This window comes from Salmo salar, chromosome 15 (assembly GCF_965601325.2).
Source record: "Salmo salar chromosome 15, fSalSal1, whole genome shotgun sequence".
Lineage (NCBI taxonomy): Eukaryota > Metazoa > Chordata > Actinopteri > Salmoniformes > Salmonidae > Salmo > Salmo salar.
Window position 1 is genome coordinate 65,237,225 of NC_138305.1, and position 17,201 is coordinate 65,254,425.

Consider the following 17,201-nt stretch of genomic DNA (forward strand, 5'->3'; position numbering starts at 1 on the left):
GCAGTCATAGGCTTTGATGGTCCGTGATGACAGAATGAACCACACACAATCAGCAGGAACTATTTTAGCTACAGCTCTGGGCATCAGCCACAGTTTCACAGGATAATGCACTTTCTTTCTGCGTGTCAGTTGTTTTTCCTAATAAACATCACATTTGCATACAAGGCAAACTTTTGAAACACCGATTACCAGCAATCCTATGCATGTGGACTGCTACGCTACCTTCCTGCTAGAGGAAATATGGAAAAAGACCACTGTTGTCAGTCAGGTAATGTGTTATTAATGTATTTTTAAGCATAACTTGAAATCAACCACCAACTTGATCAATGTGTATGGCACAACTCTTAAAAACACATGAACGTATGCATCAAGTTGAAATATCAAGGACAGCGAATTAATACTATCAAAGCGAACAAAGTTAATAAATTCATATAAAGGCATTTTTACAAGGGCTTTCAGATAGGTAGGAGCCACAACGTTCATAATTAACATGGCTGCAACAGATTCACAGAGGGAATAGTAGGGATGACCAATAAATATTTTAAGGAATCCCTGGGTCGTCACCAATATGAATCCTGTGTCAATCCATTCCTCTGTTCGCTCCGGACCACCTTAAATAATAGTGCTACAAAGAGTGAATATACAGTATGTGCTGATGTATGTGTTGCTTGAAATGCAGCGAGTTAATCAAATGTACACAGGTGTGTATCTGTAGGCGTGTGTTTGTTCTGTTGTTCACACGTGCTCTATGCCCAAGAATCTGAGTCAGGTTAGCCACACCTGTGCCATAAACACATTTGAACCACTCACATTTAGAGCAAACACTGGATGATGTCCCATATAGGACATCTGTTGAACTCAGGGGATATGAAAGCTTTTATGTATTTTCCCTCATCTTCTCAAAATAGGTCCTCTGTCCATGATTCACGTAACATTCCTCATGTAGTTGAGTCAATGTTTATGATTAAGTCTATCTAGTCAACTAGACTTTAAGTTATTACTTAAGTAAGTGTAAGGTCTTATGTAAGTTTGTTTTTTGATGGTTTTGCTTGGGGCTTGGTTATTGGTCCTGATGTCCTGAGTTATGGGTTCACAGGTAAATAATCTCACTGCTGATGCTGGCTAAGTCATCCTGCCTGCTGACCACAAGGTAACTCTTCCCTCCCGCTCCCTCCCTCTCTGCCCTCCCCCTCTGTGTCTCAGTGTCTGGGGTGAGGAACAGATTTGTGTCGACTCCCCCCTCATCCCCAAGATGCCCCTGGGAGGTTCTGGAGGGGTGCAGGGAGATAGGACAGGAAACTGAGGAGGTGACACTGGTTCCCCCGGCCCAGCAGTGCCCCTGGTGAGAGGGCGTGGGGGGAGTAGTGACCTGCCTGTTTGGAACACTGCTGAGCACACTGCCACCCAGTGGCACGGAGGAATCTGTGCCATCTAAGTGATCTTCACTGCTGTCAGAGAACTGGGGGTCGTTGTTCCTGCGGAGCCAGGGGCCCCCCTGACTGACAGCTGAGCCCGGGAAAGGAGTGGGTGAGAGGGCGCACAGGGGCTGAAACAGGCTGCCCCCATGGAGGAGGTGCTTTTGGTGCAGGGCCTCATCGATGCTGCGGCTCAGGTCGATGGGGGAGGGGGGTCGCAGGTCAAACTCATACAGAGACACCCCTGACTCCTGCTCCAGACTGCCGCTAAGCAAGTGCAGTGGGGGGTGGTCTAACGCCTGCAACAGAGATCCTGTGGACCTGTCCGACACCCTATTTTCTGCAGACCTGCCCCTCTGGTTGCGTCCACGGTTGCTGTCCTTGACACCGCGCAGGTGTGACGGTGGAGCCTCACGATTCTGGTTTCTGATCAGACTCTTGCTGATGTCAGCCCCTGAGCGCTCCTGCCCTGCCCAGTTATTAGGCAGTTCCCCCGCCATGCCCCCTCCTACTCCGTTACTCTCTGACTTCCCACAGGGCTTCCCTGTTAGGCTCTGAACTATCTTGGCCCAGCAGGTGTGTTTATGAGTCGACCCAGATGACTGTCCAGGTGAGGGGAGATCTCCTCCCCCCCTGCTCTCCCCTGCTCCCTCCTCTCCTCTCCCTTGGGCCCTCCGGGGCCTCCAGAACACCCAGGAGCCCAAGAGAATGAGAGAAAAGGCCCAGGCCAACTCCAACAGCCTGGCCCAGAAGTGCACCAGCCACCAGTCCCAGCAGAAGCGCCTCCAGTCCCCCAACATCCCGTAGAGCCACATGGTGGCGTGGACATGGAGCCCACAGCACAATGCCCCTAGGAGGGCAGACAACACCAGCACACGACCCACCACCGACCCTGCCCTCCTACCCCCCGGCCAGGATTTAACTGCCCTCCCCTCCTCTGGGACAGGTGGCTGGGCGGGCGGGTGTCGGAGGCGGGGGAAGACGTAGCACAGGAAGCCCAGACAGAGTGCCAGGCCCCAGCAGAGAGACAGAGACTGCAGGGTGACAGGCACGGCTGGGGACAGGGCTGGAGAGAGCAGGTCAGCAGCCAGCAGCAGGGTGCACTGTAATACAGCCAACACAGCCACCAGAGGAGGGCGCTCCAGAGCAGATGGCAGCAGACTCACACCTGCCCCCTTCATGGCGAGCAGCACCAGTGCAGCCTGAGCCCACACCAGTAACGGCAGAGGGAGGTTATAAAGAGCAGTCAATGTAGGCCGTGGAAGAATCTTCCTTGTTCCGTATGGGTCAATCAGGAACATAGCTGCCCTGGCTGCGCCCACCAGGAGGAGGAGGGTGTTGGCCAGGACCAGCGCACCACGGTGAGGGCAGTGCATGCTGGGAGACAGGACCAGACCCAGGGTCGCTCCAGCCAGGAAGAGCAGGAAGAGGACAGCCGAGCCGAAGACGTGGAGCCCCCAGGTGAAGGCCAGCGTCCTTCTCAGGTCATCCCACACGAGAGAGGTGCCGTTGGGGGAAGGGAAGGAGCTGAGAGTGGAGGAGGGAGAGGAGGATGGGTGGAGGCGAGGGCGGCCCACAGGGATAGAGTGGTTCCTCTGAACTGGGCGGGTGTCATTTTTGGGGATGTACCGCCCTCTGACAATTTGTAGAGTAGGGGTGATGCGCAGAGGGGTCATCCCTGGAGGCAGAGAGAGAAATTGTTAATTCATCATATTGAACTGTCCCAAAATATGATTGTTATGATTGACAATAATACTCAAAAACACTTTCTTTAACAGAGCAGAACCCAGCTAAAACAAGTGAACAAATACAGTGGACCATTTACCCCACTAGAGGGGGCTAATTTCCTATGAGAAGAGTGTATTGAAAGCACAGCAGGTTCTCCTCCACAAGGCAACAAATAACCCACAGGGAGTTGAATATCTTGACCTTCTTTTCTCCTACCAGGCCAAAGGACACTCAACACTCAATATTTAAACTTTGTCAACAGTGTTTTCCAATGAGGGCAAAAATCACAAAGGGTAATTGTGAAACAGTTCACCTCTTTCAACCCCAAACAGCCCTCACACACAATCCAAATAGTAAATAGTCCTCTCTCTCTCTCTCTCTCTCTCTCTTATCATCACCCCCTCTCCACCTCTTCCTCTCCCTGATAGTGTGTGTGTGTGGCAGGTAGCTAGATAGTATGTGTTTGTTGACAGTCGTCAGTTCTTACGTAAGACACCTTCCTGCGAGTCCAGCATGGGGTCTACAGGCTTGACCTGGAAAAACTGTCTTCTCCTCTTTACCGTTAGAGACTGAAGCACAGATTAGATAGCACACACACACACACACATTAACACATCCCTACTATATGAAAGAATTGCGCACATCACACACTCGTATGTCAGACACATGCACACACTTTAACACATACTGTATGTACTTTAAGAAAGTAGTGTGCGCATCACACACACACTTGCACATCAGATGCACACACACTTAATTAATTAAAGGTATCTTGAGGTGAAGACATACACATACCACACAAACTCAGTGACATTAAGCTTTTGGGGCGACAGCGTAGCCTAGTGGTTAGAGCGTTGGACTAGTAACTGAAAGGTTGCAAGATCGAATCCCCGAGCTGACAAGGTACAAATCTGTTGTTCTGCCCCTGAACAAGGCAGTTAATCTACTGTTCCTAGGCCGTCATTGAAAATAAGAATTTGTTCTTAACTGACTTGCCTAGTTAAATAAAGGTTAAATAAAATGGACATTTTCAGAAATTACAATGAAAAAAATCCTGTGTAGCACCTTTAATATATCTTTGGGAATGGAGCATGAAGCACATGACACAAACTGAAACTATCAAAGACCTGCCACAATATCTATCACATATGCCTGTTCCCCCTCCCTTCACACACTCTCTTACTCTCTCTCTGACACACACACGTACATGTGCTCACACATACACAATATGATCTATCTGCACTTCAAGGCAAAACAAGCAAATCATTTCCCCAGAGAGCTCCACCTTATCCTGTTAAGCCCGGTAAAGCCAATAACACTCCAATCACAATTCCATTCATCACCTCCAACCACCAGAGCTTAAACACTAAGATAACACTGACAGGGTGGACTACCATAACACAACTTACAGTGCATTCGGAAAGTATTCAGACCCCTTGACTTTTTTCACATTTTGTTACATTACAGCCTTATTCTATTTTTTTATTTTTTTTTTTTCCCTCATCAATCTACACACAATACTCCATAATCACAAAGCAAAAACAAAGTATTCAGACACTACTCAGTACTTTGTTGAAGCACCTTCGACAGCGATTACAGCCTGTCCGGGCTCTGGCTGGGCCACTCAAGGATATTCAGTGACTTGTCCCGAAGCCACTCTTGCGTTGTCTTGGCTGTGTGCTTAGGGTCGTTGTCCTGTTGGAAGGTGAACCTTTACCCCAGTCTGAAGTCCTGAGCGCTCTGGAGCAGGATTTCATCAAGTATTTCTCTGTACTTTGCTCAGTTCATCTTTCCCTCAATCCTGAATAGTCTCCCAGCCACAGTCACTGAAAAACATCCCCACAGCATGATTCTGCCACCAACATGGTTCACCGTAGGGATGGTGACAGGTTTCCTCCAGACATGACGCTTGGCATTCAGGCCAAAGAGTTCAATCTTGGTTTCATCAGACCAGAGAATTTTGTTTGCTGCAGAGATGGTTGTCCTTCTGGAAGGTTCTCCCATCACCACAGAGGAACTCTGGAGCTCTGTCAGAGTTACCATTGGGTTCTTGGTCACCTCATCAAGTTGTAGAAACATCTCAAGGATGATCAATGGAAACAGGATGCACCTGAGCTCAATTTCAAATCTCATAGCAAAGGGTCTGAATAGTTATGTAAATTAGGATATTTCTGTTTTGATTATTAATACATTTGCTAAAATTTCTAAAAACCTGTTTTTGCTTTGTAATTATGGGATATTGTGTGTAGTTTGATGTGGAAATATTTTTATTTAATACATTTTAGAATAAGGCTGTAACTTAACAAAATGTAGAAAAAGGTTTAAATACTTTCCAAATGCACTGTATGCTGTCCAAACGAGAAATGTATGGGGTTTGACTCAACTTTAATCTCAGACAATTTGTAACCGTACATTCTACCAGTCTCCCCCAGCCCTCCCTAAAGACACACACGCACACGTGCGCGCTCGCTAACTCACGCAAGAACGCACACACACACACACACTTGGAGCAGTAAAGAAATGGTGAACAGAATCATCTGAAGTAAATGTCTGACAGAGAGCACTCAGAGCTTTTTGAGTCCTAAAGGCCAGCTTATACATGGTCTAACAACATGTCTGTAGACAATTAGATTGCGACTGTCAGTTTCCATGTTGCACAGACATGAAAAAAGTTTAAAGGCTGATTTACAGTCCGTCTATCGATATGTCTGTAGGAAATTGTCCTAGCGAGATGACATCAGCAGTCCAGGTCTCCAAATAGCATACTTTCTCTATTTCAACATCAATAAACCCATCCGTTTAAAAATGAGTTCAGTAAATGTCAACCTAACAAGCCAGGCAACTAAAAGCTATTTCTAAACAATGCTTTTGTTCATTCTAGCTGGCTAGCCAGTTCAAATAATGACCAGAGTATAGCTGACAACGTCTTAACTTGAACTACTTTTTGTTTATTATTACAGGAAAGTAACCCTCAACAACATCATTATTTACAAGGTAATGGTGAGCTTACAGAAAACCCCTTACTGCCACAGTGTGAAGAAATAAAAAAGGAGGTCATTCTATCTGAGAATTTTAGAACCCCTGCATCATCTTGTTACAGGAGGATTTGGTCTGGTTGCTGTGGCAGTCTGGTAACCATGACAATATTGCGGACATTGCAACAATCGCAGAGACTTAAAAACTTTATTCATGTCTGTGCGACAAGAAAACTGACAGTCGCAGCGATGGTCTACAGACAGTCTCACTCGCTAATCTATCAAACACAATATTCAAGGCACCTACCTACATAGGGAAAAAGGAAAAAGCACAAACACACAAATGGTCACACACAACCTCTCACATTTGTGTAACTCCCTTCTCTTAACTACACTCTCCACTTTCTGAGCAGCAGGACTCAGACATGTCCCAGATGTGCTGCTCAAATTTCACAGTTGGAGGCACTCTCTAACACACACACAAACACGTTACAACACACTAACAAGACCAACACATGTGCCAACACACACAAAATACATATGAAAGCACATACTGTATAAGCCTCTCTCTGTTATCATTATTATGAGCCATTAGTTAACCAATCAACCTCAGTGTTCTGTAAAGAGGCATAGTCGTTCAGTTTCAGTACACTCCTGGGGACAACAGACCAAATGGAGGGTTGTTTAAATGTGGCTTGTTTAAACGTGGCTCAAATGTTGTCCTGATGGTATCTAAGAGACCCCACGTGTCATTATTTTCCTTTTCTGTCTGCTTTTCCTCTCCTCTACTTCTTCCCGTTCTCCATCACTCTCATCCATATCGTTTTCATTATTCACCCTGTATACTTTCTATACCCTTACCTCTCCTTCTGCCTTACTTTATCTTTCACTCACTACCTCCTTACTCTTCTATGTCCTCCCTATCCCCTTCCATTGTTCAAACACTCTTTAACGTCACTCTTTAATCCTTTATCTCTTTCTCGTTTTCTACTTTTCTCTACAATCTTAGAATTGGAAGGAACCCTTGGAGATCCTCAAGGAAGCATTGCTAGTCAATGGTTCATATTTGCACCTTCGGTTAGTCGAGGGTTTATTGGAGGAACCTTTAATGTTTCAATGTAGCATGGCTTTCTAAGGTGTGTGGCTTTGTGATAGATACTTTTTGGCCTACCGTTAGAGTAATTGTAATTCCTGTTCATCTCTTCAGTTGTATTGTCATATTAAGGTTGAACATTGACAGTTTTGTAGCTTCATTGAGGCTTACAGAGGTTTATGAGTTCCCCAAGTGCCTAGTCAAAACCCAAAGTTGGAATAGTTACTATATGTAGTCAGCAGTGTTAATATTATATTAAAATATGTAATATGCATTAACACTCAATTTTTTTAATTTTATTTGCAGTGTACAAACTTAACATGATGAACAGGAATGACATTTACTCTAATGGGTGGCCAAAAATAATTACCTGAAAGCCACGCCTCCAATAAGCCACACCTCCATTCTTCTGATATATTATTAAAAAGATTCCATCGGTGTAGCAACCCAAAAGGTGTTCCAGGTATATTTACTTTTTAGAGTGTGCTACATTGTTTCTATGCTCTTCTCTCTGCCCATCTTTCTCTCCTTCCTGCCTGAGTCTACCCTGCACACACCTACTTTCCATCCCTCTCTTGCCCACTCTGTCTCTGCCTCTTCCCTCCTTTGAGCCTCTTCTAGGAACTTCCAGTAAAAACTCCAGCTGCATAAATAATTCCACTCTAAATCACAGGAAAAGGAAACTTAGGCCCAGTCAAAGTGGCTTTTGTTTTCCACCCAGGGAACTACAACACCCAAAAGCCTACTTTCTCTACCTGTCTTGGCCGACTGTTTGGTGGTACTTGTTGTAGTTCTTCCTGGTTTAGTAGCCTTTGTCGGTTGATTGGTTGTGCTTGTTGAAGTATTTCTGGGTTCTGCTTTTGTTGTCGTCGTATTGGTTGTAGTTGTGGTGGTCGCTCCTTGTGCTGTGGTACTTGGCTGTTGATTGGTTGAGCTGGGAGTGGTTCCCTGAGGTGCCGCTGACTTTGGCTGTTGATTGGTTGAGCCAGGAGTGGTTGCTCTGGGAGATGGTGATGTCACAGTGGAGGTCTGTCCTACTATTGGCCCATCTGTGGCTGTAGTAGTGTTAGCTGTCATATCACCTGAAGAAAGACACAAGAGACATGAAGCAGCCCCTCTGCAGACAACTACATAAATGTCACTTAAATACTACTCAAAAGTTATAACAACATGATAAAGAACCACTCAGAGATTATAACATAGTACTCAAGCTCCAGTTATGGATGAAAGTCTACTACTCCTACTGTAGGTTTACATTTACATTTTAGTCATTTAGCAGACGCTCTTATCCAGAGCGACTTACAGTAGTGCATTTGTAAAAAAAAATTGTACTGTACTGGCCCCCCGTGGGAATCAAACCCACAACCCTGGCGTTGCACACACCATGCTCTACCAACTGACCCACAGGGAAGACTAGGTTAAAACATATTCCTCTGAAACTACAGTACCAGTCAAAAGATTGGACACACTCATTCAAGGATTTTTAATTTATTTGTACTATATTCTACATTGTAGAGTAATAGTGAAGACATCACAACTATGAAATAACACATATGGAATCATGTAGTAACCAAAAAAGTGTTAAACAAATCAAAATATATTTTATATTTGAGATTCTTCAAAGTAGCCACCCTTTGTGCAATTTCTTTCCTTCTTAACGCATTTGAGCCAATCAGTTGTGTTGTGACAAGGTAGGGGTGGTATACAGAAGATAGCCCTATTTGGTAAAAGACCAAAATATATTTTAGATTCTTCAAAGTAGCCACCCTTTGCCTTGATGACAGCTTTGAACACTCTTGGCATTCTCTCAATCAGCTTCATGATGAATGCTTTTCCAACAGTCTTGAAGAAGTACCCACATATGCTGAGTACTTGTTGGCTGCTTTTCCTTCACTCTGCGGTCCAACTCATCCCAAACCATCTCAATTGGGTTGAGGTCGGGTGATTGTGGAGGACAGGTCATCTGGTCATCTGATGAAACACTCCATCACTCTCCTTCTTGGTCAAATAACCCTTACACAGCCTGGAGGTGTGTTTTGGGTCAGTGTCTTGTTGGAAAAACAATGATAGTCCCACTAAGCGCAAACCAGATGGCATGGCATATCACTGCAGAATGCTGTGGTAGCCATGCTGGTTAAGTGTGCCTTGAATTCTAAATAAATCACTGACAGTGTCACCAGCAAAGCACCCCCACACCATCACACCTCCTCCATGCTTCATGGTGAAAACCACACATGCAGAGATCATCCATTCACCTACTCTACGTCTTACAAAGACACGGCGGTTGGAACCAAAAATCTTACATTTGGACTCATCAGACCAAACGGACAGATTTCCACCGGTCTAATGTCCATTGCTCGTGTTTCTTGGCCTAAGCAAGTCCCTTCTTCTTACTGGTGTCTTTAGTAGTGGTTTCTTTGCAGCAATTTGACCATTAAATTCATGCATGTCTCCTCTGAACAGTTGATGTTGAGATGTGTCTGTTACTTGAACTCTGTGAAGCATTTTTTTTGGCTGCAATCTGAGATGCAGTAAATTACAGATTTCTGAGGCTGGTAACTCTAATGAACTTATCCTCTGCAGCAGAGGTAACTCTGGGTTTTCCTTTCCTGTGGCGGTCCTCATGAGAGCCAGTTTCATCATAGTGCTTGATGGTTTTTGTGACTGCACTTGAAGAAACTTCAAAAGTCCTTGAAATTTTCCAGATTGACTAACCTTCATGTCTTAAAGTAATGATGGCCTGTTGTTTCTCTTTGCTTATTTGAGCTGTTCTTGCCATAATATGGACTTGATATTTTACCAAATAGGGCTATCTTCTGTATACCACAGCTATCTTGTCACAACACAACAGATTGGCTCAAATGCATTAACCTGTTAGGGCTAGGGGGCAGCATTTGCACGTCTGGATAAAAAAAATGTACCCGATTTAATCTGGTTACTAATCCTACCCAGTAACTAGAATATGCATATACTTATTATATATGGATAGAAAACACTCTAAAGTTTCTAAAACTGTTTGAATGGTGTCTGTGAGTATAACAGAACTCATTTGGCAGGCAAAACCCTGAGACATTTTCTGACAGGAAGTGGATACCTGATGTGTTGTATTACCTTTAAACCTATCCCATTGAAAAACACAGGGGCTGAGGAATATTTTGGCACTTCCTATTGCTTCCACTAGATGTCACCAGCCTTTACAAAGTGTTTTGAGTCTTCTGGAGGGAGATCTGACCGAACAAGAGCCATGGAACGATGATGTCCCATTAGACACCTGGCGCGCGAGTTCATGTTGGGTACCCTCGTTCCAATACGTTATAAAAGAGTATGCATTCGTCCACCTTGAATATTATTCATGTTCTGGTTAAAAAAGGCCCTAATGATTTATGCTATACAACGTTTGACATGTTTGAACGAACGGAAATATATTTTTTCCCCTCGTTCATGACGAGAAGTCCGGCTGGCTTAGATCATGTGCTAACAAGACGGAGATTTTTGGACATAAATGATGAGCTTTTTTGAACAAAACTACATTCGTTATGGACCTGTGATACCTGGAAGTGACATCTGATGAAGAGAATCAAAGGTAATGGATTATTTACATAGTATTTTCGATTTTAGATCTCCCCAACATGACGTCTAGTCTGTATCGCAACGCGTATTTTTCTGGGCGCAGTGCTCAGATTATTGCAAAGTGTGATTTCCCAGTAAGGTTATTTTTTAATCTGGCAAGTTGATTGCGTTCAAGAGATGTAAATCTATAATTCTTTAAATGACAATATAATATTTTACCAATGTTTTCTAATTTTAATTATTTAATTTGTGACGCTGACTTGACTGCCGGTTATTGGAGGGAAACGATTTCCTCAACATCAATGCCATAGTAAAACGCTTGTTTTTGGATATAAATATGAACTTGATAGAACTAAAAATGCATGCATTGTCTAACATAATGTCCTAGGAGTGTCATCTGATGGAGATTGTAAAAGGTTAGTGCATCATTTTAGCTGGTTTTATGGTTTTGGTGACCCTGTCTTTGAATTGACAAAACATTACACACAACTCTTGTAAATGTACTGTCCTAACATACTCTAAATTTATGCTTTCGCCGTAAAACCTTTTTGAAATCGTAAAACGTGGTTAGATTAAGGAGATGTTTATCTTTCAAAGGGTGTAAAATAGTTGTATGTTTGAAAAATTTGAATTTTGACATTTATTTGGATTCAAATTTGCCGCTCTTGAAATGCACCTGCTGTTGATGGAGTGCACCACGGGTGGCACGCTAGCGTCCCACCTAGCCCATAGAGGTTAAGAAGGAAAGAAATTCTACAAATTCACTTTTAACAAGGCACACCTGTTAATTGAAGTGCATTCCAGGTGACTACCTCATGAAGCTGGTTGAGAGAATGCCAAGAGTGTGCAAAGCTGTCATCAAGACAAAGGGTGGCTACTTTGAAGAATCTTAAATATAACACTTTTTTGGTTACTACATGATTCCATATGTGTTATTTCATAGTTTTGATGTCTTCACTGTTATTCTACAACGTAGAAAATAGTAAAAATACATTTTGACTGGTACTGTACATATAAGTTAATCTTTAGGTACTCACCTGTCACTACTCCTCCACGGACTGTTGACACCACAGTGACGACTGTCAATCTAATGTCAGGTGACTGTGGGGAGAGGATTGTTTTGGCTGTTGTCAGGGCAGATAGGCGGTGCTGGACAGTGAGGCTGACCGTCGGGGTCATCTGTGCTTCGGCCATCTTGGATGATGGCCCTCCGCTGAAAGCCGTCTGAGCCTGTGGCCGGAACTGTGCCATTCCATCTGACGTTGTCAAGGCAACCGGTGACTCTTTCTTCACAACAGCCATCACTGTAGGGACAAATTCACTTCCTGATCCAGTCATCTGCCAATCATCTACATCCTCTGGTACGATTGGTCCATCCGATACCCTGCCCCCTGATGTCACTGGCTCAGCACCTGAGGGTTTGGTGGGTGGGAGTGCGGTTGGTCCCTTTGCAGATGCAACCCCACTTGGTTCTGGGGTTACCATATTACCTGTCCTAGCCTCAACAGAAGTGGGCTGGCTTTGGGCAGACCCAATGTTGAGTTTCTGAGAGGGGGAATGGTATTGACTGAGGTCTATAGTTCTAGTCTGTGTTGTGGGAGTGCCCATTTCCCCCCCACCCTGTCCCAGGTCAGAGCCCCCTTCCCCCCTACCTCCTCCCTCTGTGGGCCAATCCTTGTTGATCACTCTGACAGACCCGTCGCTCCGACCTCTGGGCCGAGAGGAGGGCAGACTGGGTTTGAGAGATGGAGTGATGACGGGGTCTGGAAGAGAGGAGGAGGAGGAGCTGACGATCACCTGGCCAGAAGAGGGATGGAGAGAGGAGAGGAGGAGGAGGAGGGTGAGGATGGATGCAGTGGCCATGGTCTGGCTGTTGAGGGTAATGATTTATACAGTCCCTCTATTTGTCTTTCCGTCCATCTGTCACACCATCCTCATACTGGGCTCTGTAGACACAGACAGAACAGAGAATGATGGATGAGGTTAACTCAGTATAGGAGTGAATATTATAACATGCGCGCCACGGCCTTTGGATGCGGGAAATAAAATGTCACTTCCGCAGAGCACACATGATTACCTCTGCATATGCCTCAAGAGGGCACCAGGTAACCCCCCAAAAATTAACATACCTGACCCAGCTATTCTCCTGATTCTTCAATTACTCTCCTGAAGTTGCCAGTAATAGGCTACGAGGAGTCGGCAACCTTTCTCATGTTCAATTCTAATTTATATAGCCTTTTATACCGATCTGCGTGCCAGTTATGGTTTTCATATGCACATTTTCGTGAAACAGTTTCATTTAATTTATAATAATTTCTTCATATTTCAAAATCATTGTCATGTGGTCAATCGAAATTCTATCCAAATCTAAGTGAAAATGACACAAACCTAAAAAGTTACTTCTATTGCCATTGCCAACTATGTAAAAATAGCCTACATAAAGCCAACAAATAAAAATAGCAGCCTGCAGGTAGAAAATATCCTGATAAAAATAAATATCCTATAAATCACATTGGCTATACATGGCCTGTCTGCAACAAACTTGAAACATTGTATCAACTATTAAGTTGGGTCTGGCCTGAAGCTTGCACTAGTGAACTTGCTACATTGTAAAACAAAAATTCTGGGCTGTCAGAGTTTCCTGTACCAGTGAGCTCGGGACAGACACAGCTGTAGGCTATTTGCACAAGGGATAAGAAGCAGTGCTTGACTTGGGCAGGAGCTCGCCAGAGCTGAGTACCGACACCTCAAATTTTCTACTGCTTGAGCCCCTGTTCCTCTTATAGAATATTAGTTCAAAAGTATTGTGGAACTCCTGCACCTAAATATATACAGTACCAGCACCCAAAACGAGCACCGGGACCTATTTCAGTCCAAATCAAGCACTGATAAGGTAGGCCTATTATATGACATTTCCACTGGATCAGAGCATTACATTTTTCCCTTTCACGCTGAGTGGTTATCCAAAGGGAGAGAGCTGGAAAGATTTTTCAAATACATTGAGGAACTATTGTCATTCTCAATGGATGTAAAAACAGACTTAATTTGCTTGCTGTTTGAGGTGAAAAAAACATTACTTTGAGAAGATCCACAGGTCATTAGTGGTGGTGCATTAAGCCAATCAGAAATACCATCAGATTCCCCAAACTGGCACATTTATATGCCTACATTTGCGTGCAGGCCAGGTAGCCTATCGGCCTACTTCTATGCGTGCGTGACCTTACTCAACATTGTCTTTTGTTTAGAGCGCTCCTGTCAATGACTAAATTGACAAAACTTGTAAATGGAATAAATAACCAAAATGTGTTTCTCACAAGTGTGGCATAGGTTGTGCAGTCTGCAAACAATGTGTCCACTCAGACAATGAGAACGGGAAGTCTGAAATAATAATATTGAATACATTAAAATAAATTACTGTAACCAAAGTAACAAACATTGTGGATTAGAAAATATAGGAATTCACGGAAAATATCACATCTGGTGATATATGTAATGGGGAATTGATATACACTAATAATCAAATGCAAACAATTCACACAATGAAGTTATGAATCAATGAATGTGCACAAATTGGCGGGAGAAAGCGCATTCTGGAAAGAGAAGTGCAGTGTGCATCTGGGTGCACTGTCAATCTGACGTCTGCATTGGCCATGCAGCATTTACGGTGATATGGACTCAGCAGAAGTCAGGGTATTCATACTTCTTGCACTTTGCAGAGCAGTGCAGAGCTGTTGTCAAGGAAGTGAGTTTGTGTTTATACAGGATGTACCGCCCCCACCTACAATCAACCAATCATGTCAATGCGGAGCTACAGTATATGGAGCCCTTCACATTGTTACAAAATTTGTGAGGCGCATGCCAATGCGGTGCTTGACTGCCATTGTGCGGTCAGGACGTTCTGATCAACCCTACTCATCAGCCAGATTGTCCAGTGTGCGCTCTGAAGACTCTGAGAGCGAAACGCTCTGAATTTATGAACAGACAATCTGACAGCACAGTTGCAGGCACCAACGCTCTGGATAACATAACAGCCTAACCAGCTCTGCTAGGGCGAGAATGTTCAGTGAACTGTTCTCTCTGGAAGTAGCTAGCACATTAGCTTAGGTGCTTGACTCCTGTTGTTAGTACAGAACGCTCAGATCAACCCTTAAAGAGATGGGTTGGGCTAAAGCTTAAGTTGGTGTGAACGATGCTGAATGGGTGTAGACAAAGAAGGGATCTCCAGTAGTACTACCAAAACATTCAAAGGCCATTTTCCCAAAAGTGAGGCTCCCGAACAGCTTCTACCCCCAAGCCAAAAGACTGCTAAATAGCTAACAAAATGGCTACATGGACTATCTGCAATGACCCTTCTATTGAATTTTTGCACTGTCTCTATGCACATTCTACACACACATTTGCTCTCACAGACATAATACACACACACATTCATACTGACTCTACATACATGCACACACAGTCACATACAATCATCATACATACTGCTGCTACTCTGTTTATCATATATCCTGATGCGTAGTCACCTTACCCGTATACATATCTAACCCTATCACTCCAGTATCCCTGCACATTGTAAATATGGTATTGGCACTAACCCTGGAACTTTAGTCAGTTAAGAACAAATTCTTATTTACAATGACGGCCTACCAAAAGGCCTCCTGCGGGGATGGAGGATTAAAAATAAATAAAATATAAATATAGGACAAAACACACATCATGACAAGAGAGACAACACAACACGACATAAAGAGAGACCTAAGACAACATAGCAAGGCAGCAATACATGACAACACAGCATGGTAGCAACACAACATGACAACAACATGGTAGCAACACAACATGGTAGAAGCACAAAACATGGTACAAACTGTAACAGTTTTGACTTGAGGTTATTGTTTATAGGGGTGCCAGGTAGATTGTGCCTATCAGAGAAAATATTGGTTTCTCCTTTTGGTTTGGGAGGGAATGAGTCCCATCTGGTACGTCAAGTCTACACCAATACAAAGGACTTATGTAAAAGTCAGGATGGAAATACACTTTTCATAAACCCTTAAAACATTGGAAATAACTTCAAAACAACGGTATTCTTTTGCGTGGGTTCGATTACCAACATAAATGATTACACACACATATAACAATATAACACAATGAGTTCTGGTTCTTCCAGAAAAGTCCTGTACCTCGTGCCTAAAAGAGTCCAGCCCGGTAAAGGAGTTCAGGGAACTCAAGTGACCTTAGTCACGCAATGTTTGTCCGTTCATTCAAGTGTAGCGTAAACCCAGTATCAATCATACAATGAAAATAACAATTATTTTACCACACAACCATCAAGCGTATCAACTCTTAATAAGTCCTCAACTACATAAATCATCACGGTATACATCACACCAAAACAAATGAAAAAAAGGTTGTAGTCAATCTGCCTGTCACGACTTCCGCCGAAGTCGGCCCCTCTCCTTGTTCGGGCGGCGTTCGGCGGTCAACGTCACCGGCTTACTAGTCACCACCGATCTATGTTTCCCTGTTCGTTTTGTTTTGTCTTAATTATACACACCTGTTTTCAATTCCCTGATTATGTTCATTATTTAACCCTCTGGCTTCCCTTTCTGTTCTGTCCGTGATTGTTCATGTTCAGTGGTTGTTGGAGGTGTTTCTCCCAACCCTGTTGTTTTGCTGTGGGAGAATTTTTGATTGTGGTTTTTGAGTAAACACGTTGTTTGCACTCATCCCTGTGTCCTGCGCCTGACTCCGCTACTTCTCCAAACGAAAGCGTTACACCGCCAACAGATCTCCAGCGGAGAAAGGCCACGAACAACAACGGAGAGGTGTAGTCCACGGACGCAAAGAGTGGATCCGATCCTGGGTAAACTTGCTATTAGGCTACAAAGCACACTTTTAAAGGCAGCAAAACAAATGGAAGAGAGAAGCTTCGGAACTGAGGGTTGAACACATCCTCATTCATGTCTCCATCACAACCCCACCTTTGCGCAGCTGATGCTGGCTATTTAATTGGGAATTAAAGGGCAAGCGCCCTATTGGAAGGAGAAGCAATGAGACGGTTCAGAAAAATTCAGGGCCGTCACAAAACATTATTGGGCACAGACAACAGCACAAAGGGCATGAAGGTAGAGACAACAATACATCACACAAAGCAGCCACAACTGTCAGTAAGTGTCCATGATTGAGACTTTGAATGAAGCGATTGAGATCAAACTGTCCAGTTTGAGTGTTTGTTGCAGCTCGTTCCAGTCGCTAGCTGCAGCGAACTGAAAAGAGGAGCGACCCACGGATGTGACCCTGTGACCCAAGCTTACTTTCTCGTGTTCTTATTTCTATTTCTCGTGTGTTTTGTTCTAGTTGACTTTTTAATAAAATTGTTATAGTACTACTGCATTGCAAGCAATAAAGGCATTTCACTGA

General features: G+C 43.9%; 1 protein-coding gene across 2 annotated transcripts in view; it reads right to left on the minus strand.

Moving 5' to 3' along the window:
- Positions 1 to 269: 269 nt before the first annotated feature.
- The window catches only part of LOC106571869 (uncharacterized), a 34,069-nt gene continuing 17,137 nt past the window's right edge, over positions 270 to 17,201 (minus strand). For both annotated transcript variants that reach the window (XM_014145382.3, XM_014145384.3), the window contains exons 2-4: positions 11,819 to 12,727; positions 7,967 to 8,293; positions 270 to 3,093 (exon numbers count right to left, since the gene is read on the minus strand). In XM_014145382.3, coding sequence (XP_014000857.3) covers positions 1,091 to 3,093; positions 7,967 to 8,293; positions 11,819 to 12,644 — 3,156 coding nt within the window. In that variant the 5' untranslated portion in view covers positions 12,645 to 12,727 and the 3' untranslated portion in view covers positions 270 to 1,090. The remainder of the gene's footprint in view (positions 3,094 to 7,966; positions 8,294 to 11,818; positions 12,728 to 17,201) is intronic.